The 14,268-nt window shown below is 34.0% G+C and overlaps 1 protein-coding gene and 1 long non-coding RNA gene across 4 annotated transcripts in view; one reads left to right on the forward strand and one right to left on the reverse strand.

Moving 5' to 3' along the window:
* LOC149503534 (uncharacterized) lies at nt 1-5,432 on the forward strand. The gene is made up of 2 exons (XR_016323463.1): nt 1-616; nt 2,435-5,432. It is a non-coding gene; the product is annotated as an uncharacterized LOC149503534 (long non-coding RNA).
* Nucleotides 2,597-14,268, reverse strand: part of MSL1 (protein) — a 27,275-nt gene continuing 15,603 nt past the window's right edge. For 2 of the 3 annotated variants that reach the window (XM_089729325.1, XM_028177170.2), the window contains 2 exons: nt 9,524-9,730; nt 2,597-8,954 (listed from right to left, as the gene is read on the reverse strand). In XM_089729325.1, coding sequence (XP_089585451.1) covers nt 8,882-8,954; nt 9,524-9,730 — 280 coding nt within the window. In that variant the 3' untranslated portion in view covers nt 2,597-8,881. Of the gene's footprint in view, nt 8,955-9,523; nt 9,731-12,015; nt 12,096-14,268 lie in introns of those variants that run through there. The other variant, XR_003624755.2, reaches the window with a different exon arrangement.

The raw sequence follows: 14,268 nt of genomic DNA on the forward strand, positions 1-14,268 counted from the left end.
TTTGTGAATGCACCATTTTGCAAGCAGGCGGCAAGGCATGAGAAAGAGTAGGTACTAATTTCTTTCCGCACCGACCTGTTGACGTCAAGCCGGAGATCATCATAGGGATTACACCCGAATTCTGGACCCCGCCATATGCCGGTTTGGGGACTGTCATGGAAGACGCAATCGTTCAAGCTGCTCTACACATATATTAAGAAAGATCAATCAGGTGACTGATGACAGCCTTCCCCAAGCCGTACTGCGACTGACCCAGTGGGATAACTCGTACCAGTGCCGTCAAAGACAAGCTCCCGTTTTAAGTTTGTATACAATTATGAAAACTATATTTATGGATTGTTTACGCGTTTATTGTATTAATTTTACATCTTTCGACTTTTACATTAGTTTCGCGTGCCACAATAAAGCGATTATCGCAGCGCGCTGCTTTTTCAAAGAAGCGTTCTGACCTTGTCTTCAGATAGGTCCGTATCGGTTCTAATTGAAGATCGTCGTGAAGATCTAAATTCCTCACATAGCACGGTGCTCCAACCAACAGCTATACTGCAGAAACGGAATATAATGAGCTTGAGAGGACAAATGTGTGTGCGGGCCGCGCGAGCGAGCACTTGCACAGGTCATGACGGTTTCCTTGCCACCCTCGGATGCGTTACCACCCGTCACCCCGATGAAAGTTAAAGACTTGATCAAAGACCTACGTCCTCGCAAGGCTCCCGGTTCCGACGGTATATCCAACCGCGTTATTAAACTTCTACCCGTCCAACTCATCGTGATGTTGGCATCTATTTTCAATGCCGCTATGGCGAACTGTATCTTTCCCGCGGTGTGGAAAGAAGCGGATGTTATCGGCATACATAAACCCGGTAAACCAAAAAATCATCCGACGAGCTACCGCCCGATTAGCCTCCTCATGTCTCTAGGCAAACTGTATGAGCGTCTGCTCTACAAACGCCTCAGAGACTTCGTCTCATCCAAGGGCATTCTCATCGATGAACAATTCGGATTCCGTACAAATCACTCATGCGTTCAACAGGTGCACCGCCTCACGGAGCACATTCTTGTGGGGCTTAATCGACCAAAACCGTTATACACGGGAGCTCTCTTCTTCGACGTCGCAAAAGCGTTCGACAAAGTCTGGCACAACGGTTTGATTTTCAAACTATTCAACATGGGTGTGCCGGATAGTCTCGTGCTCATCATACGGGACTTCTTGTCGAACCGCTCTTTTCGATATCGAGTCGAGGGAACCCGCTCCTCCCCACGACCTCTCACAGCTGGAGTCCCGCAAGGCTCTGTCCTCTCACCCCTCCTATTTAGCTTATTCGTTAACGATATTCCCCGGTCGCCGCCGACCCATTTAGCTTTATTCGCCGACGACACGACTGTTTACTATTCCAGTAGAAATAAGTCCCTAATCGCGAAGAAGCTTCAGAGCGCAGCCCTAGCCCTAGGACAGTGGTTCCGAAAATGGCGCATAGACATCAACCCAGCGAAAAGTACTGCGGTGCTATTTCAGAGGGGAAGCTCCACACGGATTTCCTCCCGTATTAGGAGGAGGAATCTCACACCCCCGATTACTCTCTTTAGTCAATCCATACCCTGGGCCAGGAAGGTCAAGTACCTGGGCGTTACCCTGGATGCATCGATGACATTCCGCCCGCATATAAAATCAGTCCGTGACCGTGCCGCGTTTATTCTCGGTAGACTCTACCCCATGATCTGTAAGCGGAGTAAAATGTCCCTTCGGAACAAGGTGACACTTTACAAAACTTGCATAAGGCCCGTCATGACTTACGCGAGTGTGGTGTTCGCTCACGCGGCCCGCACACACATAGACACCCTTCAATCTCTACAATCCCGCTTTTGCAGGTTAGCCGTCGGAGCTCCGTGGTTCGTGAGGAACGTTGACCTACACGACGACCTGGGCCTCGAATCGATCCGCAAACACATGAAGTCAGCGTCGGAACGGTACTTCGATAAGGCTATGCGTCATGATAATCGCCTTATCGTAGCCGCCGCTGACTACTCCCCGAATCCTGATCATGCAGGAGCCAGTCACCGTCGACGCCCTAGACACGTCCTTACGGATCCATCAGATCCAATAACCTTTGCACTAGACGCCTTCAGCTCGGAGCAGGCTTAGGGACCTCGGTAACCGTACTCGTCGAACTCGACAAAGAGTTCGCCGTGCAACCTAACCCATGAATCAGCTCGCTGAGTTTCTCGCCGGATCTTCTCAGCGGGTCGCGATTCCGATCCGGTAGTAGATTCATTCGCGAAGCAGCTACTCTTGAGTTGTTAGGTCTCCTTCGGAGGCGCTCGGGCAGCTGTTAGCAAATCCCACCCCTCCTGGCTGAGCCTTTGCTCGCCCACCTGTCCTGGTGAAACTGGAAAGGCCTCCGGGCCACCAGTAATCCTTCAATCATAAAAAAAGGTCATGACGGCAGCAATCCTGGCGAGTGTTCCAAAGTGGCTCGTTTTGGTCCAAGACGGGGACACCAATAAAACTTCAGTCCGTTCTTCACTAGATATTTCTTTCGTTGCCAACATGCACCGTCGTTGCACCAAATGCATCTTATACAAATAAATACAAGAATTTTAGATCCGAAGGTCCTTTATTTCAATGTACTTAACACATCTTAGTCTGAAGTATCACATCAATTCGTAATTAGGATTCTTAAAGGAAATATAAATATAATAAGCTATCTATACTTTAAGTGTTTAACACACTGCTAACTTGTACATTGATTTCTATGACGTCTTTGAGATTTTTAGTAAATGCATTAATAGGCAACATCTACGTTATGACGATTCAATAACACGTTCTGAATTTTATAGACAACACAAGGCATAAAAGATACCCACTTTCACCACAAAAGTATTTATTAAACATTTGTTTTATATTCATATTATTACATTTTATTAACAGTGAGTCCGTTTGATATCATATTAGAGAAAGATATTAAGTAATAAATCTCTTGAAATCTAAATCATCATCAGCAACAAGAAACTTTCAGTTACAATTCATAAAACTTTTTAAAATTACAATAACATACTAAGAAACAACAATTGAAATTATGACGTACTTTAATATTTTTTTCTTTCCTTAATTAATGTTATTCTCTGACATTCGTTATTTTTCAACAAGTACTTTTTTATATTTGAATACCGCTTTTTATATTATATACATTTAAATTCCATTAAAATTTGAAGTACCCAATTAATTAAGTTTTAATTTAAAACTATCAACGAATATGTTGGTTATCGTCGATGTTTCTTTTTTACTATGATCAATATAATTCAATAATCACGTTTTAGCCGATTTAAATTTACAAGGTTATTAAAATGGCAACACTTTATTTAGTTTAAATACGCAGAAAATGTAAAATTAAGAAGTTAGCAAATAAGTTTTCATTTTAATAAAACGTCGTATTATAGTGTCGATAGACGGTTTTAAAACAATACTAACACTAACAGGGAAGACGGTTCTGACGCTGCTATTATTGCTGTTATTGGAAGTTGTTCATTAGTATTAGTTTTTTATAGTTACATTAGGACATCTTTGACGTCATAAAGCTGTGTTAGCAAGTCATGGGTGTTTAGTCTTTTATTTACTTTACTCCATATATTTATAGTTAGGTACATTATTATTATTATTATTATTTTTATTAACCGAACCTTGTTTACTCGGTTTACCTTTGACAATATTTTATTAATTTTGCAATTAATATTTTCAGTTGCAGTCGTGTATTTTAAAGGGTATGTAATATTTTGGAATGCGGCCAGAATACGATAAAATTTACACATAGTTACCGAGCATTTTAATGGGTCATTAATTTATTAAATTTGGAACAATAAGAGTTCATATTATTATAATAACGTGTAATTCAATAATAAATGAGTCAAACGGACGCTTTAATCACGCTTGTAAATTTATAATATTTACAACAAAAAAAATACAATGAAAAAAATCTAACTTGTTTACAAACATTTAGAACACTTACTTAAGATAGATATTCCGAATAACATTAATGAGATCTTATTTTATGACAACGTACACGGCAGAAAACTAATTGCCTTTAGAAATATGTAGTAATACACGCCTAATGAATATTCCTGTCTAACAATCAGTAATTGGAATTTTAACTGCTACATGAATTCAATATTACATGAACTATTGGGGAAAACAAGAATTCCCGACATCGACACTAATCTAATTAATACTTATCTCAACACCGATTCACATCTATGTTACTACATTTAGCCACAAGTAGATATTATATTACTTGAATATAGAATAAAATGTAACACCAATCATATAAATTAAGAATTTAATAAAATCCTATACTATTCGAGAACAGCGATTTTATATCGGACATATATAATTATGTTATAGGTATAGTTTCAGTCTTAAAAAAAGAAACTTAATATATTTTGGCATATTTACATGAACTATATGGCCACAATCTGTGATGTGTACCGAAATGTCTGTAAATTTACTTGTGGCTCATCAAATTATAAAATGCATTGAATAAACTTTTATTTCTTTATAAATATTCGTGCAACATAATTCAATGTTAATGGACTAAAAACAATTTAAAAATTTTTTATTACCTAACTACTTACAATGACTTAAAATTAGGGTGAACATTGTTGTACATTTCAAATTGTTTAAATAGAATTAAATTCAAATTTTTAAATTAACGCAAACATCTAAGAATACGAAGTGATTCGTGCCATTAAATTTAGTTTCGCATATATCATAATTAGGTACAATAATAAACACGTTCGAATTTAAAACAACTTCGAACTCAATAATTTCATTGAATACATTCAACAACCCGAAATAATAATAAAATCATATTATTCTTAGATCCGTGCACTCATTTAATGAGATCAGATAAAAATAAGACCTCGTTTTTTTACGTTTCCAACCCAAAGATGTTTTATATGTCCAGATTTGGAAGTCCGAAAAAGAAAAAAGTCACAATGAGACATCAAAATCATGAAATTTATTTATTGCCTCAGCAGATTAAAAAGCGAGTGGCCCACTTGATTTTCTATCCACTATCCTTGAAACGAAATATCAATTGCATTAAAATAACGGCTACCCCAAGCATAAGCCCGGAACATACTAGTTCCAGGCCACAAAAAGACGATGGAAATTATCCTCACGCTTTGAGTTTGTTTGATTTTATTGAACATGAACATTTTTAAGAAGCAAGTCGGAAGGAACTCCAAAATCGAATAGTGGCAATTAAAATATACTATTGCATCGATCTTGCATAAGTTTAAGGCCAGTTTATTTTAATCAGTTCATACAAACGTATTCCTCCATTTCCTCTATGCTTAACGAAACTATGACAAATATTTTTATGTCATTATCTACAACGTTTATTACTTTTACATTGTATTATTTACTTTATTTATTACTAGCGACCCGCCCTCGCTTCGCTTCGGAAACATAAAAACACAAATGAAACCAAAAAAATAATAATAATAATAATAATAAAAAAAGTAGCCTATGTTCATCAGGGACAATGTCGGCTTCTAATGGGAAAAGAATTTTTCAAATCGGTCCAGTAGTTTCGGAGCCTATTCGAAACAAACAAACAAACAAATCTTTCCTCTTTATAATATTAGTATAGATAAAAAAAAGAACACAATATTCCTAACCTAAAAGTACATGTTATTATTATCTTGTATATTTAATTTTGTATTATTATCTTGTAACTGTTGTTGTATTATTATTCTGTAACTGTTGGTAATGGGTTCCTAAGTCGAAGAATGATTTTATTGGAGCGTAATGAGAATATGAATAAAATCAATTCACGCGCGAGATCTAAAATATTATAATGAGTGATTTGGAGCTTTATTAGCTACCGCTTAAACCAATTGATAAAGTATAGAAAACCGATGCCGTGCCGCATTTACGATGTTTCATTGTATTAAGAAAATTTTGAAAATTTGTTTATACGCCAATTTTTATTACACACACCTGGGTAATATAAACAAATCAAAACATGCAAGCAAGGAAATATGGTGCTTACTTTTTTTTTTAAATATAAACTTCGCTTCAAATTTTCTTCAGGAAATAGGAATACCAAGTATCAGTTTTTGTTTTACATATGTATTTTCAGCCCAACGTAGTTTTCCATTTAATAGTAACGAACATGTTCCGAGACAATATGTGAAATTTTTATATATTTTTTTAATTAATACTAAAAGGTTCTATTTCATTCTGTGTTGATGTATTTTTATAATAGTGGAGAAATTGGACAGTTTTTTTTTATTTGATTTCTTTTTTTTGATAAATAATGTTTGATTGGAATCGTGCAGCTTTATATTATGTTACGAGGGTTCATCTAACATCATACAAAAGCTGTTTATTTATTGAATCAGTTGAATAATTGGTTAGTTACCCTGACTATTGAACCAAGGTGTTCAAATCAGTTTTCGGCCGGAGTCAGAGCTTTTATGACAGATACTTGCTATTTGGGGCCAGGGTGCATTCGTTTTTATTTCGTATATTTCCGGGTTCATTCATACCAAAAAGATCCTAGTTTGGGACTATTTCGTGTGAAGCTTTTATTAAAAAAGCTTGTATTCGATCTAATGCCAGAAACAAGTTTTTAAAGCTGCACTCGTGGTCGCTGTGTTGTAAAGTGGGTGCAATCGTCATCAAGTCGTCAACAGAAATCAGTTTATAAATCTATTCAATCGAATAAGTTATTTTACAAAACCTAGATGTGAGGGTAGTTGACAAATATCATAATAACAAGAATGCTCATCGCTAAAAAAATGACGTCAGACGTCATTTTTTTAGGCATTTTATGACCTGGTAACTAAGATCTGTAAGTCGTCTTATTTTAATTTTATTGAAATCTTTTTTATATGAATAATGATATTATGAAGTGAAGTTAATTAATACGAAACATGGCATAAAATGAAATGAAAACGAAATGAAATGGGATGAAATATAATCTAAGTAAAATGGTGGTCATTTACTGAGACTTTTTAGAGGTTCCCGAGAAGTTACATTCAGCAGTTTTGTTTCATTTTCCCACATTTGGGCACAGATACCAAACAGTTAATAAGCCACCGTTGTTACGCATTAAAACCTGAAGAAATACTAAATAGACAAAATAATAAATAAAAAACACAACTTCACTCCTCGCCTTCCCGTCAAAAAATCCATTTCTGACGTTATATCTCACTGCCCATAAAGAGATGGGAAGATGTTCTACTAGCCACCTACGTTGCCTATTTAGTATGTGATAATTGAATTTGACAAAACTTCTTAGTAGAAAAAAACAGGTAAGCTACTAATCCTCCAAACCACTTTTTCAGATCGTGAAACCTTAACCTAAATATGAAACACTTCGTAAGTTTTTTTAATTGCTCTGAAATTCACTCCCTGCCTCCAGACCTAAATTATATTTCACATAATTTATCTTTGCTTTTTCTTGTCAGCGCGCGCGTCTTGAAACGCAAAATAAACCACTGTTTAGAGGAGGCTGTCGAAATTTACAAAATTGCCAAAATTTTGATAAGATAAATCAATTGAACTGTGTGCTTCGTATTGAAATCGAAATCTGAACATATACAACATCTTTGTTATTAAAATTTAATAATTGCATTACCGTACGAATTTCATTTATATTTCATACATATTGTTTTTTGTATGTAGCATTTCAATTAACTAAAATACGTTTCTAACCTAATTTTTCCTATATTTTACTAAATACATTTTTAAATATATTCACAAAAAGCTATCATTTCATTCAAATTTTATGGAAATTATTCAATAAACAACATTTCTAATGACTAACGGAGATTCCGGCCCCCTCAGGTAAGCGTACCCAAAACGAGGTGGACCGACCTATTACCTACCTATTTAATTCTTAATTTCATTCGAATTAATTTAAGTAGTTTATCAAAGAAAATTATGTGAGTAACAGCACAATTTCAAAAATTTCACCATTACTACTGCAATATATATCGATTCATTAATTTACAAGTTAAAATTAAATTCACAATGTTTTACCAATATTTTTTTTACAAATACTAATTTACAGAGAAGCTGTTTATCTCGCTTCGGAGGCCTATTTTCCATATTATTTTTACATCCATCGTTTGTGCATAATAATACTTCATATATATACAATTCAACAGAACTAGATTTAAACACGTAAGTTTTTTCTTTTTTATATCTTATCAGTATTAATGAATAGATAGTATATGGATAGTGAAAATATCAATCTTTAAAACACCGTATAGCTAGCTACCGATTCAAAAACAACAATGTTACATTAATAAATTATCCCTACAAATCTAACATAATACTATGGTTTACGCATTTACACTGATAACCATCACGTTTAAACAGATATTTCACACAGTTACATACACGAACAACAACTGACAAATGACGTCATCTCCGACGTTCAGCTTCCGTTCAGAAAGCTCGTTCGGTAAGAGTGACGTAAAATGTCAATGACGATAACTTATACGACAGCAATATGTACTAAACAACAAGCTTTGTTTTTTCTCTTTTTCTTAGAAATTATCTAACAAATATCCTTATTTATATCACTTGTTATTTGTTCATTCCATGCTAAACGTTAAAAAGTAAAATCAAGTATTTACACATACGATTCAAACATTTTTATAGATAGTTTATAATAGAGCTCAAATACTCCATGATGCATCGTAGCTGACAAAATCGTAGATGACACCTTATTAATGTCGTTTGTTTCAGTTCTTATTCACTTCCTATTTGTAGACTGTCTGTGTTATATTTATTTTAATCTTTATTGAAAAGAACATATTTTTTAAATGTCCATACACTATGCACTTCAATAAAGATTATTGCAAACTGTTAGTGTAATGTTTTTGATCTTTTCGAACGCTTTAAACATCTTGAACTTCTAATCCAAGGCAGCTTGAAGTCACTGAAAAAAAAAACAGAAAAACCATTGAAATAAATACTCGAGTTTCATTTCCCAGCAGGATAATAACAATTACGGTTAAATTTATACTAGTGGTCCCTCCCGCAGTAGTCGAAATTCGACTATAATTAATTGAAATTAAAAGTTTGAACATTATTATAGTTGTCAAAGACTATACTACTATACCTCTATAATCACAGATTTCGCCAAGACTACACCATAGACAAATAATATTAAAGATAAACAATATTAACCTATTTTCAATTTGACCACAGACTTTAAGCATTAACTAAAGTTTGAATAAAGAGTAAATATACATTTATGTGTGTGTGTCAAATACAAGGCACTGTGTGTTATGTTTTCTTTATTAATTTAATGTATCTTTTGTGCCTTAATTAAAAAAAATATTAGCATTGTGCACTCCTTCTCTATATTCTCTATAAGTGTGAGAAATTTCATACTCCTCCGTCCGCGCAATCTTCGTAAAAAGGGGTACAAAGTTTTTGCTTCACGTATTAATATATAGATAAAGAGTACATAAAAATATTTGGCAATGTGTTAAATTAACTCACGACTCTGGCAAATCGGGCAATATTTCTCCAAATGCCATAACAGGCAACATATCGGTGATTTCGATGAATCGAGCGTCTCGCTGAGGCTGAGGCCATATTGTGTAGACGGAGGGTTGCTGAGAGAAGGAAGAATTGCCGCACCAATCTCGCTGACGTTGACGAAGTCGTTCCACGTGTCTTTGCTCCCGAATGCGCCGCATGTGCCATCTAGAACATTTTGACAATAATGTAAGACGACGGATCTAACGCTTACAAATGTAATTTCTTTTAATTTCATTCAAATGAAATACAAATCAATGTTTAATCATTTATATTTTGATTCCGCAACGGTTGCTCGTAGACTAGAGATGTGAACCTTCAAAACTGTTTGCTGTTTTTTTTTGACCTTAATCAAATCTTGTACCTCTGTTTGTTTCCTCTTGTTCGGCAGCATGGACATCACTTTTGCAGGTTTCTATTTAATTCTAAATTTAATATTAATTAATAAAACTTGGTTTGCGACCACCATCCAGCCATAGGCCTGCATTTTAGTTCCTGACACTCCCATGGTCCATAGCGATAGGGCATTATTAACACTGCAAGATATCTAGGAAATGTGCGGGCTTCGCTCAATCTATAAATATGCCGATTAGATAAAATATTCTTCGTCAATGAAATATATTTATATTGTATAATACACAAATAAAAAAATAACAAGAACATTTTTATCTGATTACGATTTTGAACGTTATAATCTAATAACAATACAAACATAAAACCCTCGTCCCTATACTCCATTTAATAAGAAAATTATTCTTTTATTCGTAATTACTTACGTACTTAAAAAGACAGGGATAAATTTTGTTAAACTATACACATTTAGGCATACACATCGACTTAGTAAATGTGGATGTTAACACAAACCGATGAAAATCATATTTACGACTGTCATTTAAATATGACATATTATATTTTATTTGCGAATTTTTTACGTTATATTAAAATTTTATACGAAATGTGTCACAAATGAATCTGTAGAGACTAGTTACACACGCAATACCGTGTATTCGTGTCATTTAATTTCACCCCTCATCCGCGTAGTAGTACCATGGGAGTGTCACGAACAAAACATCGGGCTCTAGCTTATGTCCTTCGATTGTTACCAACGATGTGTAGATTTCCTCTGTATATTACCAAAAAACATATTTTAGAATTAATTACATTCACAGATAAAATTATTTAACAAATTCACAATAATCATAACTGCCATGGCACAAACCTCACTCCTTAGAACAAACGAGAGATTAATTTTACAAAAAATAGTGTGTGTAATAATATCGATGACTCGTTAAATATCTGGGAAAATAGAAACATCGAGACTATGAAAGTTTCGCAAAGATGTATTGAAAAATTAGATTTTTACATTACCAAACTTGCTATTCGTAATGAAGAATTCTAATTTTGTAGTGGAAAATTAGGTAGGTAACTTAGTAATTTTTTTTAATACAACTCAAGCCAATCGCGATTATAACAGAAATATTCAAAGTTTGTATCATGGCTATTCAAAAACATTTTTTATTAGATGAAGATGAAGCAAAGCACGGTTGTGCTATTTAATAACATTATAAACAATATTTTTACTTTATTAATAAATATGTTATATTTTTTTAAATCATTATAGGGTAATATCAGTTGATTTAGTCTAAGCGCCATCTTCACCATTAACATATAATCTATTATAAATACGGGGGAAGCTGCCACCGGCCGTCAATGCGATATCATGCAGGATAACATCGACATTTTCTACAAACAAAAGTAAACTCGATCTCCCAAAAGAGTCGATTCATAACAATTGTATTCACGAAATCTATTAATTCAATTAAAATATAACAATTTTCATTTGACAATTTTTTTAAATAACAAATTATATTCATTTATAAATTAAGTCTAAATTGAAAACATTTTTTTGCAACTACCCTTTGGGAGCGGGATAACAATATACATGAACATACGCTCGTACGTATCGTTATGCGAACATTAAATGAAACATCCTAATCTGACCCCCGTTATACTAATTCACTGTAAATTACTAAAATTTTTGATAAAAAATTTATTAAACACTAATAATGATAATCTGTGAAGAATGTACATATCTATAAAATTTACACGGGTTTTTACAAAAAAAAAATAGAAAATTTTCACGTTTCAGGGATAAGAATAGGGCACAAAATAAAATGATTTCTATCAAGCATGGGTTTGCTAAAATGAACAATAATAACATAAAGGACAACATCGAAAACATATCATCCATATTACAAGCGTAAAAATAAAATAAGATCACATTTCCTAAGAAAGAAAAAAAAAACTAACGAAATCGTAAAAAATAAAACACATAGATTCAATAAAAAAAATAAAATTAAATGCGTTCAAAGCTAATGATATGGAGTTCCTTAGAAAAACAGCTGTGACATAGATATACAGGCTGTCTTAAGTTTGTCCGAATTCAATCTTACCGAACAACATCTCTTTGTTATTATCTATTCCGTACAAATCTGCGGGCCGGAGCTGACACGTAGAACTTATATGAGTTCAACTGTAATAAAGTAGCTACTGTAATTATCCAATATCACAGCCGTCTCAGAATAAATGTTTTGTGATTTGTATCTGAGATTATATTTTATTATTTTGTATTTCAAATTCCGCCCCTATTACTATTATGGGCATTAACCGCTAAGTAAGAACAGAAGTGATCTATCGTTGAAATTCTACGAAATGGACTTTAATTTTATGCCGATACACGAGCTAGCAGTTTAAGCATGGGCCGTGACTGCTCATTCCATTAACAATGTTAAACGCATTGCTAACAGTCTAACTCTATGCTGTGAGTACACATTACGTACATACGCAGAATTATGCCGTTTCTGGGACTTGCGACCTTTAGTATGCGAGCACATACATATATACCGCTTTAGACCTCATGCATCATAGTTTGCTTTGGTTTATTAAACTGCTTGTCACTTCTATAATGCTCGTTTTTTTTAAAGTCCATCATTTTTTAATATAATTATCTGAAATGTGTCGATAAAGATAAATGATTTAATATTATTTAATAAAATGTCTTAACAGAACAATGACGTTTCAAATACCAATAGATACGGAATTTCAGAAACGCACAATGTCAAAATGTTAAATGTTTCAAAATACAATTTCCTAGAGTCCTATCCACATTTTTTATCTCGTACATGACCGCTTTACAAGTAGTCTTTTGAAAATATCCATAAAAAACAGTAATGGATAAGAATAACTCAGTCAAAGCTACGTAAGATGATTTGAGGTATTTTACGGAGCAAAGAAAGCAACAGTAACCACGAGCCTTCTTAAAGGAGTAGATTGGGCTTTTTATTTTAAATTTTATAGGTTACACGATCAGTTATTACGTACCCCAGAATAAAGAGGAGTTGGGGGGTGACCTTTCATTGAAATCAAGTCTTGTTTATAATAATAGTTTGGGACAATAGATGAACGTCTTCTTATTTTTGTGCAATACATTTCAGAATTGTTTTGAATTGCAATCCAGATTGTTATGTTAAACATTTAAACTTATAATTTCTTTGGTTGTAATTTGTTTTGTGCATCAATAAAAAAAAAAAAGAATTAAAACTGAAATAATCTTATTCAAATATTAACTAATTTAGTGGGTACTGATAAAGTCAGGATGTATTCAAATTGATGTTAAGAAAACGACATGGCACACTAGTTTTATTGTCAGCAGTAACTTTCTCGATTAGTTTGTAGATTGTATATCTCGTCCTTTTTTTTTTTTAAGTCAAACTTTAAAACGAACAGGCGGAAAACAAAGCCCTATGGATACACACAAATGGACCTGTGGATTAAAGGGCATGATTTCTGTGCTTAAAATTTTTAAATTCCTTCCCTCAAGGGATTTCAACAGGGAAAGAAAGCAGGTATGTACTATGAAACTTTAAAAGAAGCGTGTCTGTACATTGCAGATATTTACAAACAATATATCGATATGACGTTCAAGTGTACCTGACCTTAAATTACTTCTCATGTTTTTTTTAATGTTTGTTTGTTCATCATCACGTAAAAACGAGAACTTTTTTTTAGAGGTTTTACCAAATATTTTTCTTCATGTTACGGCGGCGAGAGCCAGAGAAAATTCAATAAAACGAAATTCTTCATATCCTGCTACAGTACATGGAGAGTTCCTGTTTAATACTGTTTAATTGGCAGCAAGTAGGCAGCGGCTTGGCTCTGCCCCTGGCATTGCTGAAGTCCATGGGCGACGGTAACCACTCACATCTGGTGGACCGTATGCTCGTCTGCCTACAGTTACTACGTTTATTCAAATACGAATGAAATCGTGGTACCTAGCGACCTTCTATAAAAAAACACGTAGAGAAAATATAATTTTGGATAAAACATTCAATATTTGTCATTACTCTTTCAAAATAACGTCTCCAGTTTTTTAAGGCTACGTTCCTTCGGCATCAATTCGATGTTTTTTAACCTACTACGTGTGAAAAAAAACCTATAGATCTTTAATACGATTAAAAATTATTTAACCGATTTTAGTAATAATTCATCCTAAGTACACGTCATGACTTGGCAGGCAATATACATGCCCGAGGCTAACCTTTATCATTGATAATGTTTCGGGAGCATTGTATTTGTCAACTTAAAAGTATATTACACTTGGGTATTTTGGCACCCTAGTGAGTCTGAGTGAGCATTCAAAGCCTGAG

This window comes from Bombyx mandarina, chromosome 01, assembly GCF_030267445.1.
Source record: "Bombyx mandarina strain Sakado chromosome 01, ASM3026744v2".
Taxonomy (NCBI): Eukaryota; Metazoa; Arthropoda; class Insecta; order Lepidoptera; family Bombycidae; genus Bombyx; species Bombyx mandarina.